Source organism: Balearica regulorum, chromosome 2 (genome assembly GCF_011004875.1).
Source record: "Balearica regulorum gibbericeps isolate bBalReg1 chromosome 2, bBalReg1.pri, whole genome shotgun sequence".
Taxonomy (NCBI): domain Eukaryota; kingdom Metazoa; phylum Chordata; class Aves; order Gruiformes; family Gruidae; genus Balearica; species Balearica regulorum.
In genome coordinates, this window is record NC_046185.1 from 161137327 (window position 1) to 161160099 (window position 22773).

Genomic DNA, 22773 nt, shown 5'->3' on the forward strand with positions numbered 1-22773 from the left:
GGCCGCTCGTGGCTTAGACGGGCGTACGCTTTGCTGGGTAAAAAATCTGGCTGGATGGCCAGACCCCAACAGTTGTGGTGAATGGAGTTAGATCCAGTTGGGAGCCGGTCACAAGTGGGGTTCCCCAGGGCTCAGAACTGGGGCCAGTTCTTTTTAATATCTTTATCGATGATCTGACGATGGGATTGAGTGCACCCTCAGTAAGATTGCAGACCATGCCAAGTGTTGATCTGCCTGAGGGTAGGAAAGCTCTGCAGAGGGATCTGGACAGGCAGGATCGATGGGCCGAGGCCAACTGTAAGAGGTTTGACAAGGTTCATTGCTGGGTCCTGCACTTGGGTTACAACAACCCCAGGCAACGCTACAGGCTTGGGGAAGAGTGGCTGGAAATCTGCCTGGTGGAAAAAGACCTGGAGGTGTTGATTGACAGCTGGCTGAGCATGAGCCAACAGTGTGCCCAGGTAGCCAAGAAGGCCAACAGCATCCTGGCTTGTATGAGAAATAGTGTGACCAGCAGGACTAGGGCAGTGATTGTCCCCCTGTACTTGGCACTGGTGAGGCCGCACCTCGAGCACTGCGTTCAGTTTTGGGCCCCTCAATACAAGAAAGACATTGAGGTGCTGGAGTGTGTCCGGAGAAGGGCAACGAAGCTGGTGAAGGGAGTGGAGCACAAGTCTGATGAGGAGTGGCTGAGGGAACTGGGATTGTTTAGCCTGGAGAAGGGGAGGCTGAAGGCAGACCTTATTGCTCTCTACACCTACCTGAAAAGAGGCTGTAGCCAGGTGGGTGTTGGTCTCCTCTCCCAAGTCACAACCAATAGGACAAGAGGAAATGGCCTCAAGTTGTGCCAGGGGAGGTTCAGATTGGGTATTAGGAAAAATTTCTTCACCAAAAGGGCTGTCAGGCATTGGAACAGGCTGCCCAGGGAAGTGGTGGAGTCACCATCCCTGGAGGTATTTAAAAGCTGCATAGATGTGGTGTGCTGACATGGTTTAGTGGTGGACTTGGCAGTGCTAGGGTAATGGTTGAACTTGATGATCTTAAAGGTCTTTTTCCAACCTAAATGATTCTGTGATTCTGCTCTTTTTACTGAGGATGAGTGGAAGGTTCTTCAGGAGTTACTGTGGTGTACTCATAGCTATTGGTAATAGCTTGTGCTTTTCAACACTATCTTAAGGACTGTCACTTCCAGGAGACAAGGTGCCTGCCTCCCTGCTGGTGGTGGCTGGATTGGTGTGGGGTGCTACAGAGTTTGGGTCTGAAACTGTTGAGTGGCACAGAGGAAATGACATTTGGCCAGAGGGAGTAAAATAGCATTATATTCCATGGTATTTTGTCTGTTTTTGTGGACCTAACAAAGTACTGTGGTACACTTGCAGCTGTGAATCTCCCGCAACAGAAGAGTAGACTCTGACAGATCTGTGCAAACATCTCCAGATGTAATATCCTCCATCAAGCACAACAAAAGTCAGTGGAATTGTATGAAGGATTATTGGTTTGAAATTGTGTTGGATGCAAAGAAAATGGTAGTTTCTCTTAGAAATGGATAACACTGCTATCTCTTTGACAATAGGATTTTATTTGCATGTTGGTATTAACTCTGTTTTCAAGTTATCTTATGAGGGGATGATTTATCTTTCTTGCTGAGAAGAGTTTGTGTCTAGAAGGATGTAAACCACAGCTGAGCATCTTTGGTGTTTTTTTCTCACTTTTTGTTGTGTGTGTAGATGGTGTGATTTTGAGACAGCGGTGGTAACTGGGGATGTGTGCTTGCAGAGCGTTTTCAGGGATCATGAGGAGCTGTGTAGGCACCTGATCCTCATTGTGCTGTCCTTTCAGAGCTCGGGTAGATATGGAATGGTTCAGAAGAGCCAGTGGCTGCCAGGTGTATAGCTCGAAATTGATGTCATCAAGTCTTCAATTTTTCTGTCATCTGCATTTGAGAAAGAGAACTGTCTGAATACTTGCAGCCAGAAGTGGGTGAGATGTACCTCATATTTTTGTCATTGAAAAGCACCCACAAAAGAGTGTCTTCTTCCTCTAAAGATCTTGCAGGAGGGGAGACCAGCAGTAACTACTCACTTTTTGAAACTTGCACAGGTTTGTGGTGCAGTTGTGCCACAAGAGAAAATGTTACACCCTTCCATATAAAAACCAATTGTACTATTACAGTTGTATTTGTGTAGGTGAAGTGGATGTATCCCCTTTGTGTGCCTGCAGTTGTAACAGCAGAAAGATTCATTATACTTCTTCTGGTAAGGAAGGTATGTTGATATATAGTATCGAGGAGCTAAGGAATTATTTCAGACTTTTGTTTTCTAATTAAATACTGGGGATAGATGGGAACCAACAATATGTTGTTACAGAATTTATATATTAGAAAAAGGTGACATTTCCTAAGTCCCATTAAAACAGCAATAGAAATGAGCAGAGGTTTTATTAATTGATTTTAAAAATACATACATCAGAAAGTATCTTGAATCTTTTTTCAAGAAAAGTGAATGATGACATCATATGTTAAGTGTACCAATCACCTTCAATACCATTTCATTTGTTGCTCGTTTATTGTCTAATTAAATAGTAGCATACCGAAATTTAGCCTAGTTGCTCCATCAGTAGTTCTACCAGTCTTTGCTATAGCTCTTTCAGAGATTTCAAATATTGCTGTGACAAAATCTTAGTTTCTAAAATCAGTAATGTGAAAATATGGAAGAAAAAAAAAATTGTTCTCAATTATATGTTATATCTCAAATAACAGAAGTGAGCATCTGTCATTGCAGCCCAGCATCTTCATGAGAACATCTCATTTTACACTACTGTAAAACAACAGATTATATAGTAAAGATCTTCCTTGGCTAATAAAAAGAGTAGACGCTCAGCAGGTCGATCAGTGTAAGCAGGAAGGCTATTTTGCTATTTTAAGTTTTAGTCAAGTTTTTGACTAAGTTTTATCTATTACCGAATGTCTTCATTGTGAGACATATAATCCAAGCCTCCTTGCTGCTTCAGAAATTCTGGGCCCTTTTTTATTAGGGAAAGGGTAAAAGTTCAGTTTATTGCAGGCTGGCATGCGTTTTGTAGAAGAAATATGTTGATGTGTCCAAACTGCTGAAGTGGCTGATATCGGAGACGGCTTTTGGCAGGTGCTTGAAATGTTGCTGCCATTCTCTTTAGTGAAACTGTTCAACATGCTTGAGCTTCCCGGTTGACTGAGTGTGGATAGTTCACTTGCTCCTTCTAATTCCTTGGTTTGCAGTGTGCCATTTTCCTTTGAAATCAGTCTCTGATTATCAAAACTGCATGGTCCGTTCTTGCGGTGGGAAAGATCCCAGGTAACTCCTTGACAAGGGGTTTGCACCAGGCGGTGAATTCCCAGGTGGGTATGCCATGGTGAGTTGTCTTGTACGTTGCCACTGCTGGTCATCTCCAGTCTGACCTTTCTGACAGGAACACGTTCTGTAAATGACTTTGATCTTCTAACTTTTTTATTAATTAAAACAGCATTGACCATTGATTCTGGGAGAACCGATTCATGTTCACCTACAAGAGAAATGCACATATGCACATTACTATGATGGCAAAAAATAAGAGTATAGTTTCTGTGGCATGAACTCAACTGAAGAGCTTTAACAGATGAGTTTATCTGTACTCTTTCCGTCTGTGGCTGGGAGTAGTGCAAGTTCTTTTGATACCAGGTTATGGAGTAGAAATATTTCATGCTCGGCTCTGCAGTTCTGAGGACACAAATGGTACCCTAGGGTTAGTCAAATGAAAATGGAGATTTATCAAGTCAATATTGATCTAACTGGTACTCTAAGACTCATTAACAACACAGATTGAGAATTGACTTTCAGTAATTATTTGCTTGTAAGCAAAAATTCTTAAGGTGAACAGGGACTTGCTCTGTGTTTTGAAAATCACAGGTGCTGTGATTTGAAAAACAAAAATGTTCTGTTTGATACTGTTTGAAGTTTGTATTCACAACCTAAAAATGCTGTGGCCGCTTCTAGATGAAACAAGTTATGAATTTCTTTCTTCTCTTTCTTAATTAGGGATCATTAACATATAGGCTTGTATTTTAATATTTTACTGTAATTTTCCTATTGTTGTCAGTACAAATGGTGTAAAGAGCTTATCATGCTAGTGTTGCCTGAATGATTGCTTAGAGGACAAATCTGCTTGCTCCATGAATGGTATAGAGTAGCTGTAACAGTGGGAGAGAATCTGATCAGTATGAAAGTTACTGTTAGAAATATATAAGATATTAGGGATAGAAATGTTAATGCTACTTTAATTACACGTAGCAGCCATCAGATTACTGAACATGACTGGCTTTCTGTGCCTTGAAAATGAATAGAAACCGAACCACTACACTAAAGATACACAGTGCTGTTGACATTGCAAGTACTACTGAAATATATGTCAGTTAGTATAAATAATAGTTTAAAGTTGGAGTTGTGCAGAATGCTGACCTTATTTACAGGGTTGAGTTACAGGAACTGTGTCTGTTGCAGTGTGAGTTATGAACCATATTAAAGTGAAAAAAGTAGACGTGGAACAGTGCTGATTATATTCTGAAACAGAGTATCTGATTAGCCATTTTAAAAGAATTGTAACCCTGAATTTGAAATGAAGCTAGTTCGACCAGGATGCTGCCTTTAAACAAAGGTGTCTTTCATATATCTTTACAAGGAAATATTTGAAGATGTCAGACCCAGCTGATTTCCTGGCGGTAAATAAACCCGTACAACACAGCTTCGGCTAAGGAGGGACTTTCACTACTGTCTGGCTCCTACGGCTGAAGAAACCCCACCTACACCGAGATGTTTTTTTCTGCTCCCTGGGTTGGCCGTGTAGGGTTGATCTGATAAGAGCTGCTTTGCTGCATGGCTCTGGGAGTGAGAAACGTGTCAGCTCACATCTTCCACTCTTCTGCAGTGTTACCAGGAGAAAGGAGCCTAAAACACAGGCGGACCTTAGAGATACAAGTGTGTTTATGCATATGTCTGTACAGTGAAGTATGCTAACAGAATTTCCTAAGATGAAGCCATTCATAGAGATAAGAACACAGAGTTCTCTGCCATGGAACAGTGAGAATCAAAGTTAAGACTGGACTTTATCCAGGAAATAAAGCTGAGCTTGGGTGGCTGCAGAAAGCCCACTTGTAAAATAGATCCCTCTGCACAGTATTGCACCAAGGTACAAAAATTAGGGCTTGTTCTGCATGTGAGAGAAAAAGCAAGAGAGAACGAACTGAGCAACTCTGAGGTGATGCAGCTTTGCATGTTCTTATGGATGTAATTGCACTCTTGGCTGAAGATGCGCTGATAGGCAACATCAGGTTTTATCTTGAACCTTATGAACTGGTCATCAGAAGAATTACGATCTGGCTTCAGTTGATCAGAGAGTTCAAAGTAATGCATCAAGTCCAATTTTAATAGTCTGGACTGGTTTTGAGAGTTCAGGTTTGATTTGATTCCTTGGCTACAGGTGTGGCACACAAAATTGACCAATGACCTCTGATAGAAATGTGAGAGTCCTGAACCACTGTGTGTTGAATTAACACACATTCAGCACTCTGCACTTCTAAACAAAGCTTTAATTAGGCAGATCTTTGGTCTGGTTTGTTTTGTTTTTCTTTTAAATTGTGCATAATAGCCTTGTTGCAGGGTTGTCTACCATTTGGCCTTTTTCATATGCTGTCATCATGGGTAGACACTTTTAAAGTTCTGGAGTGACAGAAGTTAATCTTCTTTCAAGTTAGCTTGGGAAATTCTTGGAAGAGATTTCTGCCCTAGTGTTTATTCTGTTGTGACTGTGTGTGCTGAATGCTCCCATTTAATTCCTAAAGCAAATACTGGTTTTCAGCTTCTTAGCCAATAAATAATGAATACACTACCGTATTATCCCCTAGCTGGTGACTTTCAAATCTTGTCATGCTCTTTGTTCTCAAATAATCAGGAACAGGCAGAAGCACGAATGTGGCTGTGTGTATTGGGGAAGGAACAGAAGAAAGTTGTTTCCAGGTGACTTCTCAGTTACTAACCCACCAGTCAAAAACCTAGAGGAGCTAGAGAATCTTAAGTTCTGTTTGAAGGTCCACAATGTCATGACTGGCAAACAGGTAGTGACATACAAAGCTAAAAGTCCTCAAGGAAACTTGGAATTGTTGTTCCAGCTGTGGTGCAATAAAGCTGAAATGCTCAAAATCCCTGTGGTATCATGGAAGGACAGCTGGTCTGTCTGGCAGAAACAATTTAGGGTTTTACTAGTTAGAATAAAGACCTTTGGCAGGGAATTTTAAGACCGTGAGGGACTGATGGTGCTATCCTTCCATGATGTTTGAATCTCATGAGGTTTTTGTGTCTGGCCTCTGAAGTTTGTGTGTATGTGTGGGGTTGTGGTGGTGCTGTCATCATCCCCTTCCCAGCCCAGCCATAATCTCACCCTCTAGGTAGGGAAACAATTTGCTGCCAGGACAAAATACAGATACATACATGGACTGTCTTTTGGTACTAGCTGGAATTCCTGGGTAGTTTAAGCTTGTAACTCAAGGAGTGTAGGGCAGTAGGCTATCTGGATACGGCAGTGTTCATTTCTGCATGACATGCTCTTGGAAACTGATGCATATAACAGGTTCAAAGTGCTGAGCTATGTAATAGGTTTTCCCAGCTTCCAAACCATAGGAATGTATAAGATCAACTTTCAGGACATTGAGAGCTCAGCATAATAAACCCTCCCCCCCCCCCCCCCCCCCCCAACTTCAACTGCTTATAACAGTAACATTAATCCTTTCCACACAGATTGTTTAAAGAGAAAAGTTCAGTGCAGTAGGTTATGTGGTTTTGTGAATGTTTTGGGTTATGTGTATGTATATGAAAATATTTGTATGTGAACTTCCAGTCCTACTAAATTTTAAACTTCCCAGAAACTGTGCAGTCCTACTCTCTTATGTCTTTAATCTTCAAATGATGTCCTTTCAAAAAATCTACTCTGATTACAGTCATTATATCTGAAGCTTCATTTGAATTTAATCTGAATACAGGCTTCTGCTTCCTTTCTTTAACTAACTTACATTTTCACTATAGCTGATTAGATGGGCTGTTTTGTGTTTGAGTTAGTTGCCTTTTCATACCTGATAAAATAAGCTTGTGTGTGTGTATGTATATCTATCTGTCTTCCTCACAGAGATTTAAATTCTTTCAACATAAGACTTTCTAGACATTTGGATGAAAGAATATTGAAGAAGTGAATCTGTTGTATAGTTCATAATTATGTGGGTTTTTCAATTGTTTTGATGATATAGTCTGACACAGCCAAAACCTAGAACTGCTGAAAAATGTAGAGGAAAACGTGAAGAATGAAATAACCCAAGTTCTGCATTTGTAGAGCTAAATACTGATAGGAGAAATGAATGAAGCATGCTTTCATATTGCAATTAAATTCAGAAGACAACTTCGTTAATTGACTTAGTATTCTCAGTATCACTTTAACTTGGAAAGTAAATGAAAATGTATCAGTGTAATATTGTAAGCAGTAGTCTAACTAAAAACTTTAAAATCTTTGGAAGTTTGACATGTAAAATCTGATGTAGCAGGTAGGTGAATGATACCTATTGATATTTTTCTATTTAGCTACTTTCCAAGCAATATGCAGTGAAAACACTTTCAAAATGGGATCTCTCGTTCAAAGCTTGTATGTTAGTTACCCACTATGACTGTTAGTATGTTATTTTTTAACAAAAACCCAACTTGTGCTAGTCACTTGATATTTGCTATTGCTTCCTAAGTCTTGTAGGACACACTTATTTACACAGATAAAGAAGGGAAAAAGAGACAAAAGACCCAGAATTGCTTATTCTGGAAGCATTCAAGAGAACAGAAATGTTACAAATGTTACAAAATGTTGCACAAATACACTGATGATAGCCATGAAATACCTGGTTCCTGTAAGAGTTACCATTCATGTTTAGAATTTTACTTTACTGACATAAAACCTGTAAAACTTTATCTCAAATACATTCATCTGTTTCAAATTCACGTTAGTGTTTCACTGCCGTGAAGCTAATTGAAATAAACATCAGACCACCTTTCAGTGAAACAAAAGCTGAGCATAAAAAACCCCCAAACTAGCAGTTATTCAAGATTGAAAGCAATAGTCTTTACATCTACATTTGCATTGTTTCCTATAAATTTAAGCGTACCTGTTTTAAATACAATAATATGTGACTGCAGTTTTTGCTTCTGTTTTATATGGTCATACTGCTCCTCGAGTAAGCTTACATCCATCTCGGTTGGCTGCTTATCATGATCTGAAGCCTGTTGCTCTGAGGTATGAGTCACTGAAAAAATACCAGTCATGTATTTGTAAGCCTTCACCATCTGTTCCAACAAGGAAGAAAAAGTCGTGCAGAAGCAGGACATTTCCTTCATTGTGTTGGCAAAAAAACAAATCAAGTACGAAGCATCTGAAATCTTCCTAAATGAAGGAGTAACTTTCTTCTAAGTATGGTGATTTCAGAAGTTTTGTAGTCTACTGTGAAGTTGTGGATTTCAGTCAGCTTGTTTTCATGCGGTGCATCTGGAGCTACTGCATACAGAGTTCATGATTGTAACTGGATAGTTGGATTTAATGTTGACTTAAGGTTGTGAGCATAGGAAGCTTTGCCAAAAAACACAATGAAATACAAAACCTCATTGAACACAGTCAGGTGCACAAAGGTAATGCTGGTTCATGTAGCAATGTTAGTTCTTAAAGAGATGCTGTCATGGTGACTTCCCCAAGACAGTAGTTCCACCATGGAAATCTTTCTTCAGGTTTCTTTCCATTTATTTTGTGTCTTTCCCCCTCTACTCTCCCTTAACTTTCATCCAGTTTCATTCTTTCTGCCGCTTCTTGGGGCAGTGGGATGGGAGGGTAGGATATGTTACACCCGAATAATTTTGTGCTTACTGCTTCCCTTTAAGAATGTGTTAAAAGTATTCAGGCCTGGGTGCAGAGTCAAAACAGTATGTGCCAATGGCACTTGGAATTGGGAGGCTGAGGATAGGAATGCCTTAATCTGACTCATTCAGTTTTTCTGCCTTCCTGTAAAATGAAAGAAACTATAGAAATAATCATTTCCTTACTAAGAATTGAACAAACTCTTAAAATGCATGGTATGCCACGGTTTAAAACTTAACTTACGTGTTACAGTATTATCTAATAATGAGGGAAAAATTTTAAAAATACATGGCTTTTGAGCATGTCAAATAAAGTACAAGACTATGCCCAGACTATGAACTGCAACTCCCCCTGAAATAGGTCCGTCTGATACTTTTGCAAGGGCCCAAGAGAGTAGTATATGAAAAAAATAATGCGGTTAAACAGTTTTAATAGAATTGTGCATCTGCTAGGTTCCTTGCAGTGAAAAATGTTGCATAAAAAACATTGTGAAAGGGCAGTGTGTGGAAAGAATGCCAGTATGCTGTATTTTTCCAGTTACTGGCAGAAATTATGTGATGATTTGCATCATAAATGATATACTGAATCAGGCTCAAATCCTGCAGATCTTGGGAATCCCTTTGGAAGCTGTGTGTACACAGGTGACAAGACTCTAGTTATGCAGTGCATAGAGTTCTGGCAAGGGTCAGCAGGCTCACATGTGTAAGTCTGCTGTAATTCACTTAATAATAGTTTTTGCCTTCCCAATATGCCCGTGTCTTGCAAATCATGTTGCCTACTTCAACTGCAGTCTTTGCCTGTCTTAGCCAGAGAAAGAACAGTAAACACAATACTTTGTCAGACACTGTAGTCTGCAAGTTAGCTTCTCTCTTGACCCTGGAAACAGCACGTATCATGTTAGAGTTGATCTGATGCTTTGGTAGATCTATTTTGATATTCAGCCTTCAGTAGTGACAAACACCTGGTGCTCTGTAGAAAGGAGTACCTCAGTTGCCTTGTTTGCTCGGTGTTCTGAGCTGTTGGCACACGGAGTCCTCCTTTGGACCTTCAGGCAGTCGGTTTATACATTGGGGCAGGAGATTTAATTAACCTCATTACAGTTTGAGCTGGCATTCAATACAAACATTATTAATGGTCATAAAAGTTACCCAAGCTTTTTAAAATTCCAGTCACACTATTTGACTCATTGACCTCCTGTGAAAGTGACTTCTGCATCCTGAGTATGTGCTGCAGAAAGAATTACCAGGATAGCATCCTTGAAAATAAAATGTAGGCTCTGTCTCAAAAAGATGTACACTTAACTTCTCATTAGAATGGCATTTAAAGTATAATGAGTTTGTATCTGATCAGAATTTATTATTATTAATTATTTATACTGTACCATTCCCTCAGGATCATGGAAGAGCCATCACAGTTACGCAAATGGATTATCCAAGACAGTCTCTTCCCAAACAGTTGCACAGATAAGCAGCAAAACTAGAAACCGGGAATAGAAACCAGATGCCCAATGAAATGAAGTGAATGAGTTCAGGTGGGACAGCCGATCGCTGGAATCAGGAACAGGGTTAGCTTTTGTTTTGCTGAGCCAATCCCACGTATGTTGCAGTTTGCTTCCTTTACAGGGAAAGCTTGTGAACAGGGCATCTCGATTCAGTCTCGAGATGTATATATATATGTGTTTGTGTGTGTATTCTCTGCTGTCAAAGTGTGCATGTGCGTGTGTAATGCACACGTCTGCGTGTGTTTTGTGAATAATTTGCAACCAGGATATGATTCATAAAATGAGTTCCAGATCTATCACAAAGTACATAGGGTTAATTGTGCATTTGCTGTATAGCGAGCTGATGTAACTAATCCCTGTTATGCCACTGACATAAAGCTGGGAATGGATTACCTTTGGGTTCTGTTCTTATACCATAGTGGAACAACTTCCTTTGTACCCCTAGCTGGTTTAGGAATTACTAATTACAAATAAATATTAAATTTTCGTATTGGCATACATACAAAAAATATGACTTGTGTTTAAGTCATTCAATCGTTTGGTCTCCTTTAAATTGAGTTACCTGGATCTGCAGATCACTGTATACTTTTTAAAATACGCAGCAGGTGGCACTGTTGGAGTGGTATGGCTATCTTTGCCTTAGTCCTAAAACGTTAGAGGCCCTCATTTGGCTTGTAGGTTGCCGAGGAATATAAACAGTCAAGTAATTTCCTAACACTGGCACATGTATTTCCTAACGGTACTATAAGTTCTGAAAATTTATTGTTATGAGTAGGTTTGCGTAAAGACCAGTCTTTCTTTAATTGAACAAACTCCTGTCAAAAACGTCGTCTGTGAATGATTTCCGTTTGATTAGCCACTGAAGTCTGAAGTGCCATATTTCCCTTAACACTGTTCTTTCATCACACAATGGAAGCAATTCTTCATTTCCTTTAGGAAAAAAAAAAAAAAAACAACTTCATAAACCAAAAGCAATGGCTTTTAGAACTTGAAGTAGATGTTTACTGCCCTTGACCTTGGTTGCAAAATCTCATTTAAAAAGATGCAACTAATTTTATCTCATACTAATTAATTTGTGAGTAGTAAATTAGTTTTTTATTAAGAAATTGTTTGGAGGACCTTATAGGAATAATTGTTAATTTAAAGATAATTTAAAATGCTCATAATTGTTAACTGACTGAATGCACTTCCTGCAGCACTGGATTTTACTGCACACCTGAGACCAGAGGTATATATGATTATTCAAGTTGTTCATGCGCGGAATTATAGACCTGTTCATGCAGGTTACAAAGGTAGAATACAAATATCTGTAGATTTTAACTGGCACTGAGAAGAAAACCCAAAGTTACTGTGATAATCCCCTTTCCCTAGCTTTCTGTAGTGTGTGTGGCGTTTATTTATTTATTTAAATGCAGTCTTGAAGTGCTGGAAAGTGACTATTTTATTGTTAGAAAAGGTAATTTAAAAAAAAAAAAAAAGTAGAAACAGGATGGCTGCTATTATTTGGGTTCCAGACAATATTAGTAGAATCAATAGTAATTGTTTACTTTTTAATGAGATTTTTGATAAGAGCACATATATTTCTGTTGTTTGAAAGCACAACCTTAAAGCATGCCACAGTTGGGGATTGGTTACATAGTTAGAGCACAGGACTTTCTGATAATGCAAGATATTTTTTTTGGTGCTCTGCATGTCCATGCTAATGGGACAAAGGAGCCTACGATGCAATTTTTCAGTACGATCTCAAGATGTTTCTTCTGATCTGACCTTTCACGTGCTTTCAGACGTGAAAGGGTTCAGGTCTGTGAAAGAGAGGGTGGCCCAGCTGTCCTTCAAGGCCCTCTGAAGGGTTGGTGAAGTCCACCTTTGCATTTCCTTGACAGGATTCTGTTTTCCCCTTTTATCCCTTGAGGTCTTTATATAAATATAAGTAGGTAGTGTGTGTCTACGTAGGTATATATCAATATATCTATATATCAAAAATAAATCAGGAATGTTACTTTGTTACCTGGTTTGAGAAGGTTGCCTGGTTAGTACAGGCTGTGCAATGGCTTGCCAAATTTCTATTCCTTAGATCCCTAAGGTTCCCAAGTGACTGAATCCTGTACCACTGATCCAGCCCTAGTGATCCGGAGGGGTTTTGCAAATCACTGGTGTCCCTAGACTGAGGTAGAAACTGTAGAAACCTCCAGATTTCTCCAAGTCCAGTGGTGAGCTCCAGCATCTCTGATCCTGCCCTCTGCCTGGGTGTCTGTAAAGGCTTAAATCCAGCACAACAAGTTAGCACAGAGGATTTCATACCACTCGCCCTGTGCTTTACCTTTAATACTCACCTATCTGGCTTTGCATGTGTTGGGAACTTGGTGCCATCCAGTTCCCTTTGCAGAACCACATTTTTTTTTTCTTTTTGTGCATGGTAAATGTGGTCACGCTGAAGTCACTGGATTCATCTAGGTCAAATTGAATTGTGCTGGTTGTGAGGAGTTGAATGCAGCAGATGTTCTGTGTGTGATTTTTGTGCTTGGCATAAGCAGCATTTAAACCCCTCTGTTTTTCTGTCCTGACTCTGTTGGTGCTGAGGATTAAATAATTTTCCTTTGGAGTGTTGCTTGCTGTGGAAAGTAAACTAAAATGCTGAAATTTGCTCTGTTAGAGGTCTGCTGACTGTTGGTCGTCTGCAGTGTTAGGACTGGAATCTCTGCCCCTGTGCAAACAATCAGCATCCAAAATTTAGGGTCAGGAGTTGTTAATTTTGTAGTTCTGCTGTCCTTGTCCCCTGGGAACTCCTGAGATTCCCTTTTCGAAATGATAATGTGCAGAGTTGAGTCTAAGAAGAAACTAAAGGTATTTACCAGTAAGAGATTTTAAACAAATGAACCCTGACATCTTCCCTTACAGTTTCCCTGGCTTCCTTCTTAGTTCTTGGGTTTCTTAAACCAGTGTGACAAACGAGATGGTTAGGTTTACTCCATTTGGACCTCATCAAACTGTCCATGAGAACAGGGTGAGAGGGAACTGAATGGCCTTCAGTAGTCCTCTTCAGAGGATTCTGGAAATTCATTGAAGCTTCCTCGATCCTACAGATGCCTTAAATTTCAGTTACTGATAAGCAGAGTTCACATTTCTGGTACTGCTACCACTTTTCTATACCAGCTACTTCTCCGACTGTTTCCTACCTGAAAAGTTAGATGGCTACAGCTCTGGGAGGTGGCAGCAGCCTGTGTTTATTCGTTCTCCCAAAAGACGTAATACGCGTATAGGAACTCTGGGAGAATTTCAAGCAGGGTCTAAACCAAATTGGATAAGTTATATAAATTTTCTGCCTTGATTTTTTTTCTACCTGTAAATGACATGATTTTGATTCATTCTTGATTGCGAAATGATTTTTGATCCTTGCAGGATGGTGCTGAAAAGTGCAAGGCTTGGCCCTTGCTAATTTCCACTTCAGGCATTGTTTGAGTAGGAACAAGTTTATCTTTGATTGTTTTTAATCAATAAAATGTACTTATCTGTAAGCGGAGTTTGATAAGAATCAAGTACAGCATGAAAGAACTGGTTAATCTGTTGTTAATGAAAAGTTTTATCTGGATGACAACATCTTGCTTCTGAGATATTTGCTTTTGAGCATTAGGAAACAAACCACTTCAGTATTCATTTTCAAGGAAATCTGCTGGGTGTATAAGTTAACTTTAATAAGCCTTGCAAATGACTCTAGTTAAGATAGTCCTCCAAAGAGGATGGTTAAGTACTATTACTATTGTCAGAATGAATACGGACTTGAAATCAGTGCAGGGGAGGAAAGTATCCTAAAAATAATTTGCTATTCAGAAACATCCTTCACTTCCATGCAGAGATCTCATGAGGAATTTGTACTGCACTTCATAATCACTAGTAGCCTAATTGAGTCAGTGAAATTACATCTGTAAAACTAGAGTATGTAAAACCAGATACAATTCCACAGTGCCTGATTCAGTACCCACTGAAGTCAACACATGTTCTGTTGAATTCGATAGACGTGAAATTGGAGAATTTTATGTACATGATTAAATAAAAGCTGCAAATTGACCAATGCCTATGAAACTGACAGTATAATTGAGATTGTGTGGTTGAGCCATCATTTAAATTCTTTTCTTGTACCCATTGTTCATGTGCACTTACTTGCTTTTGTATGGAATCGTGCGCCAATTCTTCATGAGGTCTCTGTAAAGGGCCTTCATTGGTTAATGCAGTACCACACCTGGGATTCTGAATGCACACATGTCAAAATACAATCAACCAATAGGTTTGTGGAATAATTACTATACCTAAATAAGCTATGTCTTCAGTTTCTATGTAACAACTGTCTTGTGGAACTCGTGCATAGGGCTTTTGCTGGATCTTTATACATACTGTCCGGTCACAGTACAGCCAGTAAAATTACAGTGGGTAACAGCCACCTCAGTCCATTGCTTTTAAACATCAAGTACTTCTTACAGAGTGAATAACGACACTCTCCACAGCATTTGGAGGTATGAACAAATACAATGGTTACCGCAATTTCACGTGCAAAAGTCACTTCAACAGGTGAGCGTGTTATTTAGGGAGAGGAAAACATTTTTGGTGTTACAATGCCATCTCAATAAAAAGAACAGCAACATCACCTTTTAATATACGGTACTGTGGTATTTTATATTATCTTGGTTTAACTTGGTTAACCATTGCTGGAGATTTTGTGATAAGAGTACCTGCAATGCTAAGTAGAAAGGGAACGACCTTTAGAGCATTGCCATTGTTCAGATATCTTTCCAGTAGGCAGATCTAGTGCTCAAGCTGAGATTTTTTTTTTTTTAAGGTGATGTGTTAATGTGTTATTGTTGTGTTACTTGGCGCCTAACGTCGTAAACATCTCCCACCTAATTAGCAGCATTGCACGTGACTGTCAGGTTACTCAGCAAACAGGCTGGCATTTATCTGACCCAGCTTAGTATGTTTTAACATTTCTGAGGCTAATTAAAGACTTCTTATTGGGAAAAGGATAATTGTGCCAGCAGCTCTAACAGTGCTAGGTCCAACGTGGGCTGCTGCAGTTGGACTGCATGTGCATAACTGATGTCTGTATGTGCAGTGACTCTTACCTGTCCCGTTGTTTCTGCTATGCCAACCTATGCTCATGTACCAATGTGAAATACCTGTTTGGGGCTTAGAAATATTTGGCTGCCCTGCTACTTAAAATAAGTAGTTAGATGCCCAAAATCTACTGCTGGGAGTAAAAGGATTGGTAGCTTTGTAGTTGCCCATGGACTTCTGTTACTTCCTGTGAAGGTGTGAGTATTTTCACATCCCCTTAAATTATGTAGCCAGTATAAAACAGGATAGCTGGACTGCTGTCAATAAAGTAATCCTAATTTATATCAAAGGTCTGGGCTATGTGTTCTCTAGCTCGATGGCACGTCTCAGATGATGCGATGATAATGAAGCATGGTAGTTAGGCTGTCACTGGTTTCGAAGGAGTTCACCTGTGTACAGCTGAAGAATGCAGTTAAATCTGATTTTATGTCAGGGTGTAGCTGAGGTCAGAAGCAGATTTTGATACTCAAAGTGAGGCTAAAAAGTGAAAAATCTCAGTATGTAGGAATATGGATCACAGTTAAACTAATTTCTGTTTTGCAATGAATTGAAATGAATGTGCAGTTGAAGTTAACTTGACAGTGGGGGGAAGAGAAAAAAAGCATTAATTGACATACTGGTTATAACTTATCAAAACAGCCAAGGGCCTAGGAGAGCATGGAAGTATTGCTTCTCCATCAGGTCAGAAACTAGTTAATAGGACAAGGGGAATAAACTTGCTTTTCCCTTTACCCTGCTCTCTGTGTCTTCAGTGATTAATCCGTGCTCTGCCTCAAGCTGTTAATCTGCAGTGGTGACACTTCAATTATAAACGGCATTTTGTCCATCCCCTCTGGAAATTCTGGATTTGTCAGTGCTAAAGCATCACTAGTACATGACTGCAGCTTCCCTGATAACTGCACAGCTAAACCTTGTTTGCTTTCAAGAAACAATTTTGGAGGTTACGGTAGTATCTGCCAAGCATAAACTTTAATGCAGAAAGCACAGCAGCAACGCACGTTTTCCCTACGCAAACAGCTACATTTGAGAGAACGCTGCCTTGATGGAAGGATGGGCATCAGAGTGACTGGGTTAGAAAATTGAGAGTGACTAGGTTTTCTCTAGAAAAACATGAAGAGCGAAAGTGGCAACATTAACATTCCCGCTCTGTCCTTGAGTGGATGCTCCTACCCCATTGTCTTGTACCCTTGTTCCTAATTTAAGGAGATCTGATAACAGAAGGGTGGTTATTCCAGCCCCAATTTTTCTGTGCTATTTACAGCAAAGTATTTCTTCCTATTCAGGACTATTCTTGCAATCTGATTGCTGAAGAATATAATTGATTCTTAGCAGAGGATCAAATAACACGTAGAGACTACTTTTCCTCTAAGGAAACAGTTCTTGGTAACATTTAAAAAAACTTTATTTCCTTTTTTCTTGGTTAAGTGAGACCTTTACTCAGGACAGGTCCATCCAGCACGAGCTCCTTAGGGGCAGGGAAATTGCTCTGCTACCTGGTGGCCACCTGATTTAAAGAAGAAACTACAAACTGGGTGACAATTCTACGTACGTTTATGTTTAAAGGGACTGGTGCTTCCACTTATTTCACTGGGATGTTTCCTGATTGCAAACTATTCAGATAAATTTGCAGGATTAGACACTAAAAGGCAGGCCAACAACACTATGCATTTGAAGGGATTCCCACATCTTAAGTATTTTTCAGACAACTTTAATTTAAACTCTGTCATTTAAAGATTTTGTGATCACATTTCTAATAAAGGTACTCTCAATATGGAATATTCAGAGGTGATATGATAGAGTCAGATTGGTTTAAAAGTCAGTATATTAGAATGTTTGTTTGCATTGTAGGTTGGGAGTCTTCAGGATGAATCTTTTAAAGGTTCTTTGCAATAATAACTAGAAATCTTAAAAGCATAAACCTACAGGAGTTAGGGCTTTGGGAAATCACTGGGAATATTTAAACTACATTTAAAATGTTCAGCATATGACAAAATTTAGTCATATTTTATCATTTAAAGGGCATTTGAAATGAAGTATTTGTACTGTTAAAACAGTTTAAGATCCTGGGCATGCAAAACCTATTTGACTTCATTAAGGCTTTGCTGAGATATCGCCTTGATTGCAGAATGAAAGTGTATTTTAGATGAGCCTTCTTTTGATTAAGCAATTCCACTTTGCTTGTCACGTGCTATGGCAGGTAATGCAAAACCCTAAAACCTCCCCAAAGCCTCCCAACTTGAAAAGCGAACCAGAAGACAAAACGTCAGCCAAAGTAACAGTTCTGGGTTTTTTTTTATGGAATACTGTTTGTGCAAACCAGACTGCGATACTGCAGCAGGACTGGTACATATTAATGGCATATTAAAATTTTGTGAATTCCTTTGGCCTGTGGGTTGAATTTGACTTTGTTTGTTTTTTTGTTTAGTTTCCGTGTGCCGGGCGGTCACTGTACAACTGCTTTAGTGCTTCCTCACCGACGTGGGCACCGGGGGGCCGGGGGTCCCTGCAGTAGCCGCAGTTACCGTCCCGGCAGCGAGCAAGCGCCACCCTCAGAGCCTCTCCCTGCTCCGCAGCTCTCGCCCGAACCCCTCCGTGTGAGGGAGGGATGAGGGGTTAGTCCCGCTCGCCCGGCCCCGTGTGCGCTGAGCACTCATTAACCCCGGTACTCCCGCTCCGCAGGGCCGGCCTGGCGGCTCCTGACCGGGGAGGCCGGGCCTGCAAAGCCACCCCCGGCCGCGGGACAAGGGTGAGGGCCGGGCGGATGCCGCCGCGCCATGGCCGCTCCCTGCTACCTGGGCTGGGATTTCAGCACGCAGCAGGTACCGGGGCCGCCTCCCCCCGCTCCTCCTCTCCCCTCCCTCGGCCTGCAGGGCGCAGGACAGCGGGGCGGGGGACCCGGGCCCGGCGGGGCAGCCCTGGGGCCTGAGCGGCGCTTGGCTCGTCCGGCGCCGCCGCAAGCAGCCGCCTCCGGGGGTCTGAAGCGCGGGGGGTGCGGGCGGCTGCAGCCAGCCGGGCCTCGGGGAGCTGCAAGGGGGCGAGGGCCGGGCTGGCCCGCCCGCCATCGCGGCCTGCTGACCTGCCGCTGTGCTGCCTCGCAGCGCGGAAGGCGATCAGGCCTTCCTCCTCCTCCTCTCCAGCGGCTTTCATCGCCTCTTTTCCTCCACCCAGCGACGGGTTTGGTTTCCAGGTTTCCTCAATCACAGCAGGGCCAGCCCGGGCCGTGCCTGATGCTGTGCTCGGTGCCGAGGGTTCACCCACGCCAGCTCCCCACCACAGCAGATGCAAAGTACTTCCCACCGCCTCATGTGGTTTAAGGCTTCCGTGGGCCGCAGGCATTGCATGTGCCCAGCTGTGCGCGTCTCCTTCCCCTTTGTCCCTTTCTCTTGGTCCCATCTCTTGCTTGAAGCTGCATGTCCTAACACGTCCTGCTTCCCCATCCTGCTAGGGATGCGCTTAATCCTGGAAAGGAGTGCTCTGGCCCTTCTCTGCATGGAGACCCCTCTGCCTGCAGCATCAGGCAGGCTGGGAGCTGGGATTCGCACCTGAATCCAGCCCTTCCGCTGTCCTCGTGTGAATCCAGATTAGCAGGATTGTGAACCTGGATGTTCAGGTTGCTTCTTGAAATTTTGATTTGTCGGCACAATCGGGTATTGCTGCGCTGTGAATAGAAACTGCCCAAGTTGTGCGTGGGCCTGAATAAAATAGGCGTATGAGCATAAATCACTTCATTACGCCTGTGCTGAAGTTTGGGAGCTTGAAAAGACACATCCAGGTTAGGTTGATGGAGTGTTTTTTAAGGGGGCATGCTGCAAGCAGAAAGCCAATTAAGCTGCAGTGGGTCAGAGCCATTTTTAAGCTAGCGCAGGGTATCAGGTTGGTAATGAGTTGTGCCAGTCCATAAATCATGGCCCTACATTAGTATGGTAAAAATGGGGATGGCCTTGTTATTTGAATACAACTCTTTGAGATAGTCTTTGCAGGGTTTTGTTTTGTTTGTTTGTTTGTTTTTCTTTCTGTTCCTTTAGCAACAGTTTGCACTCCCTCCCTTGTTGAAACGTGCAGAATGTGAGCTACCTTCTCACTTCTAGGCTGTTCGTGTTTTTCTTCTGTACTAGGTGAACTTGAGTGAAGAGAGAGGAGGAAGAGTTGTGGTACTCTTCTAGTTTGTGCTTACAGGAAAGCTCAGCTATATGGAGTTACCTGTTTGGGAGGTTGCTTTCCAAATGTTGCAGAAGCTCAGAATACACTTGTGTAATGTCCTGTGAGCTTTGCCAGAGTGGTAGTTTTATTTACTCACCATTTAGGGAGCAGGGAAGGTCCTCAAGGTATCCTAAGGGTTGTTAGGTTCCCTGGTAAGATGAGGAAAAAAAAAAAAAAAGCAGAGGGGAAAAAAACCCCAAGAAAATAATATGGCATCTTTAACCTAAGATACTGTAGTCTTTGGAAAAATTGGAAAAATTGGTTACCATGATGCCAGCTATGAACCTGGTAATTTGTTTGCTGTTCTTTAGCATATGCCTGCGTCTCGATCTTGTGTGGTTAAGGAGAGAGAAAAAGGGTGGGGGAAATGCAAGCAAACAAGTATACATGTTGCTGAATAGGTGGCATGCTGGAAATTCACCTAATAACTTGTTTAGTGTAACATTGTGCCTATACTTTCAGCGAGTTGTATGGATTGGGGTGATCTTCTTTCCCATTTTTTCTGTGGGAGTTGAATTATTATGAATGAGTTATCAGTGCTATTTAATTACTGTTAATTTTTGTTAACATCCTGTTTTATATCTTCTAGCTGAAAGTCATTGCTATTGATGAACAGCTGAGAGTCATTTATGAGGATAATGTTCATTTTGATAAAGACCTTCCAGAATTTAAGTAAGGCTTTTCATATTTTACTTGGATAATATAATTTAGAACTTTGGAGATCGGGGGGCTGTTGCCCTATTTGGTCTCACTGATATGTGTGGAGGCATGGAAAATATTCATGCCATGTTCATGTTTCTTACTTGGCAAGGGTAGTATATGCTCTTGCCTTCCTTGGTATGTAAATATGGCAAGAACACCCAACAGGAAATAAATTTTAAAAGTCTACACCAAAGTATTATGTATAAATAAACCAATACTTTTTTCTTTTGGGACTTCAGACTTGTGGACATGCCTGTTTCTTTTTGGGACACAGAAGTAAGCACCACCTTTATGTCAGGGTGGAATGCTGTGATAACAGCAAGTAAATTGCAGGAGGGGGACTTCTAAAAGGCATTTGGAGACAAATTCAGTGATCCAAATCTCACAATAAGTTGTAGGATGACAGTATTTGTTTACTTCAGTTAATAGACTAGAATTTACAAATGTCACCCTCTGTGTTCACAAGTTTCAATGAAGTACATTTATTTACTTGGTGGTTTAACAGCAAAAATTGAATTTCATCTTCTAAGTTCAAGCCACTAATGGTGACAGTTAGGAAACTTAGAAATAACTATGAATTGCATGGAGCCAATGAGCAGTGTCAGCAGTAGAGTCTGTCACAGATCCTACTTCAGGATCAGAGCCTTTCCTCGCAACTTAGTTACTTTGCAATTGGGTCAAACATCTCTTATGTCACCTCCTAGGAGCTGGCTTTTACTTTTTCAGGTTTCAAACACTGATCGTATCCTCGCTTTTAACATAAAAGCATTGCAAACTCTCTTTGGTTATTAATAAACTTGAAGAACTTTACTTGTCGGGGAAAAAATTGCTGAATTTACCAAGAGGAAATACTGTTTTTCTGTAGGACTCAAGGTGGAGTCTATATTCACAGTGACAGACTGACAGTCACTTCTCCTGTGCTAATGTGGGTAAAGGTATGAACAAGCTTTATATAGTTCTACTTCCTTGCTGTTACTGAAATGGAAATGTATTCCAAGCAATAATGAAACTCATCATTCGAATCAACGTAGTCCTTTTGCTTGTATTCTGCTTCTTTTAAGTGTTATTCTGTGTCTTTGGTATGCAAATATTAATGTTATCAACAAACAGAGTGGAAATTGCTAACATTTTGAGGGGTTTTTTTGTTTGTTTCTTCACTCTTTACTATTATAGCATTGTATGTGTGACAAATCCTTTCCTGACTTTCCCTCATTTGAAAAAGATTATTATTTTTTCCCTCGTCTTTTTGTTTCATACGCAAAAGGGGCAGCTGTCACTTTGCCTTGTTTAAATCTATGTTTTTGTGGCATCCAGATTACTTGCACTATTTTTTAGAGTAAGCTTTGCTAACTGATTGATGTCTCAACTGGTAAGTGGTTAAAGAGCAATTTATTCAGTGATTCCTGGTCACTTTGACTGGTCTTTATTTTGAAATACAGCATGCTTTTCTATTTTAAAAGAAGGCCTTCCTTGCTTCTGTGCAGATTCTGCAACACTTGCTCTCACATGGTACTATTTAAATTTGTCTTACTAGTGTGATTTGAATAATTAAGATATTTGAAAGGTCACAGAACTCCCAGCTGGTGATCTGCAGTTGTTGACAAAGGTTTGGTAAATTTGCTTGCCGTTGGTCTTTTGAACCATAATGAACAGGAACAGTTGTAATTATTAAATTAATAATGCAATGATATAGGTATATGATGTTTCCTGGAAAACTGTGAAGTCTTGCAGTGGTCCATTTGTCAAGATAGTCTGGGAAGTGCTGATCTGAATGAGATTATGTAAAGACAGATTAATTTTTGGGTTTAAACTTCAGTAAAATGTGGCAAGAAAAAAAATAACCTAGGTGCTTAAAGTGCTAAAATTGACTTGAATTAGCCTTATATTAAAGAGACCCTGAGTTTTCAGCTGATACTGGGGGCAGTGGTTTTGAGGATATCTAATATCTTGTTGGATGGGGTGCAGGGTGCACCCCATTAAGATATACATTTCCAAAAGTGAGAACAGGAAAAGGTAATGCTGCTTTGTGTCTGGCACTCTTAAAAGTAGCTTTTTAATGAATTGGAATTCTTTAACTCCTGCCTCTTATTTAGGTTTCAAAGAATGGATCGTTGTGATTCAGCTTGTTTAAAAATCTTTTTTCCCCCTGTGTGATTCAACTTTTCTTTTATGGACTCTTAGTAAATTAATTTATGCAGCTTCTTGAGAAGTCCGTAGTCATTAGCTAATTTTTCATTATCTGCCAATGAACTCTTATCAGTGATGACATGAATTTACTGTTTAATTCCAGAGATTGTGAGTATGCATAATTTGATAGCTCG

The 22773-nt window shown here is 40.6% G+C and overlaps 2 protein-coding genes across 5 annotated transcripts in view; one reads left to right on the top strand and one right to left on the bottom strand.

The window, feature by feature from the left end:
- Positions 1–1378: 1378 nt before the first annotated feature.
- On the bottom strand, positions 1379–8578 carry C2H9orf152 (chromosome 2 C9orf152 homolog). Its single transcript, XM_010312521.2, is given in 3 exon segments — positions 1379–3030; positions 3032–3540; positions 8204–8578. Coding segments are annotated over 3 exon segments (813 nt in total). The 5' UTR covers positions 8433–8578; the 3' UTR covers positions 1379–2955.
- A 216-nt stretch (positions 8579–8794) lies between these two features.
- XYLB (xylulokinase) overlaps positions 8795–22773 on the top strand; it is a 95216-nt gene continuing 81237 nt past the window's right edge. The window contains exons 1-3 of one of the 4 annotated variants that reach the window (XM_075746717.1): positions 8795–8816; positions 20340–20422; positions 21318–21387. In XM_075746717.1, coding sequence (XP_075602832.1) covers positions 8799–8816; positions 20340–20422; positions 21318–21387 — 171 coding nt within the window. In that variant the 5' untranslated portion in view covers positions 8795–8798. Of the gene's footprint in view, positions 8817–18011; positions 18370–18522; positions 18837–20339; positions 20423–21317; positions 21388–22773 lie in introns of those variants that run through there. The other 3 variants (XR_012834218.1, XM_075746716.1, XM_075746719.1) reach the window with 3 other exon arrangements.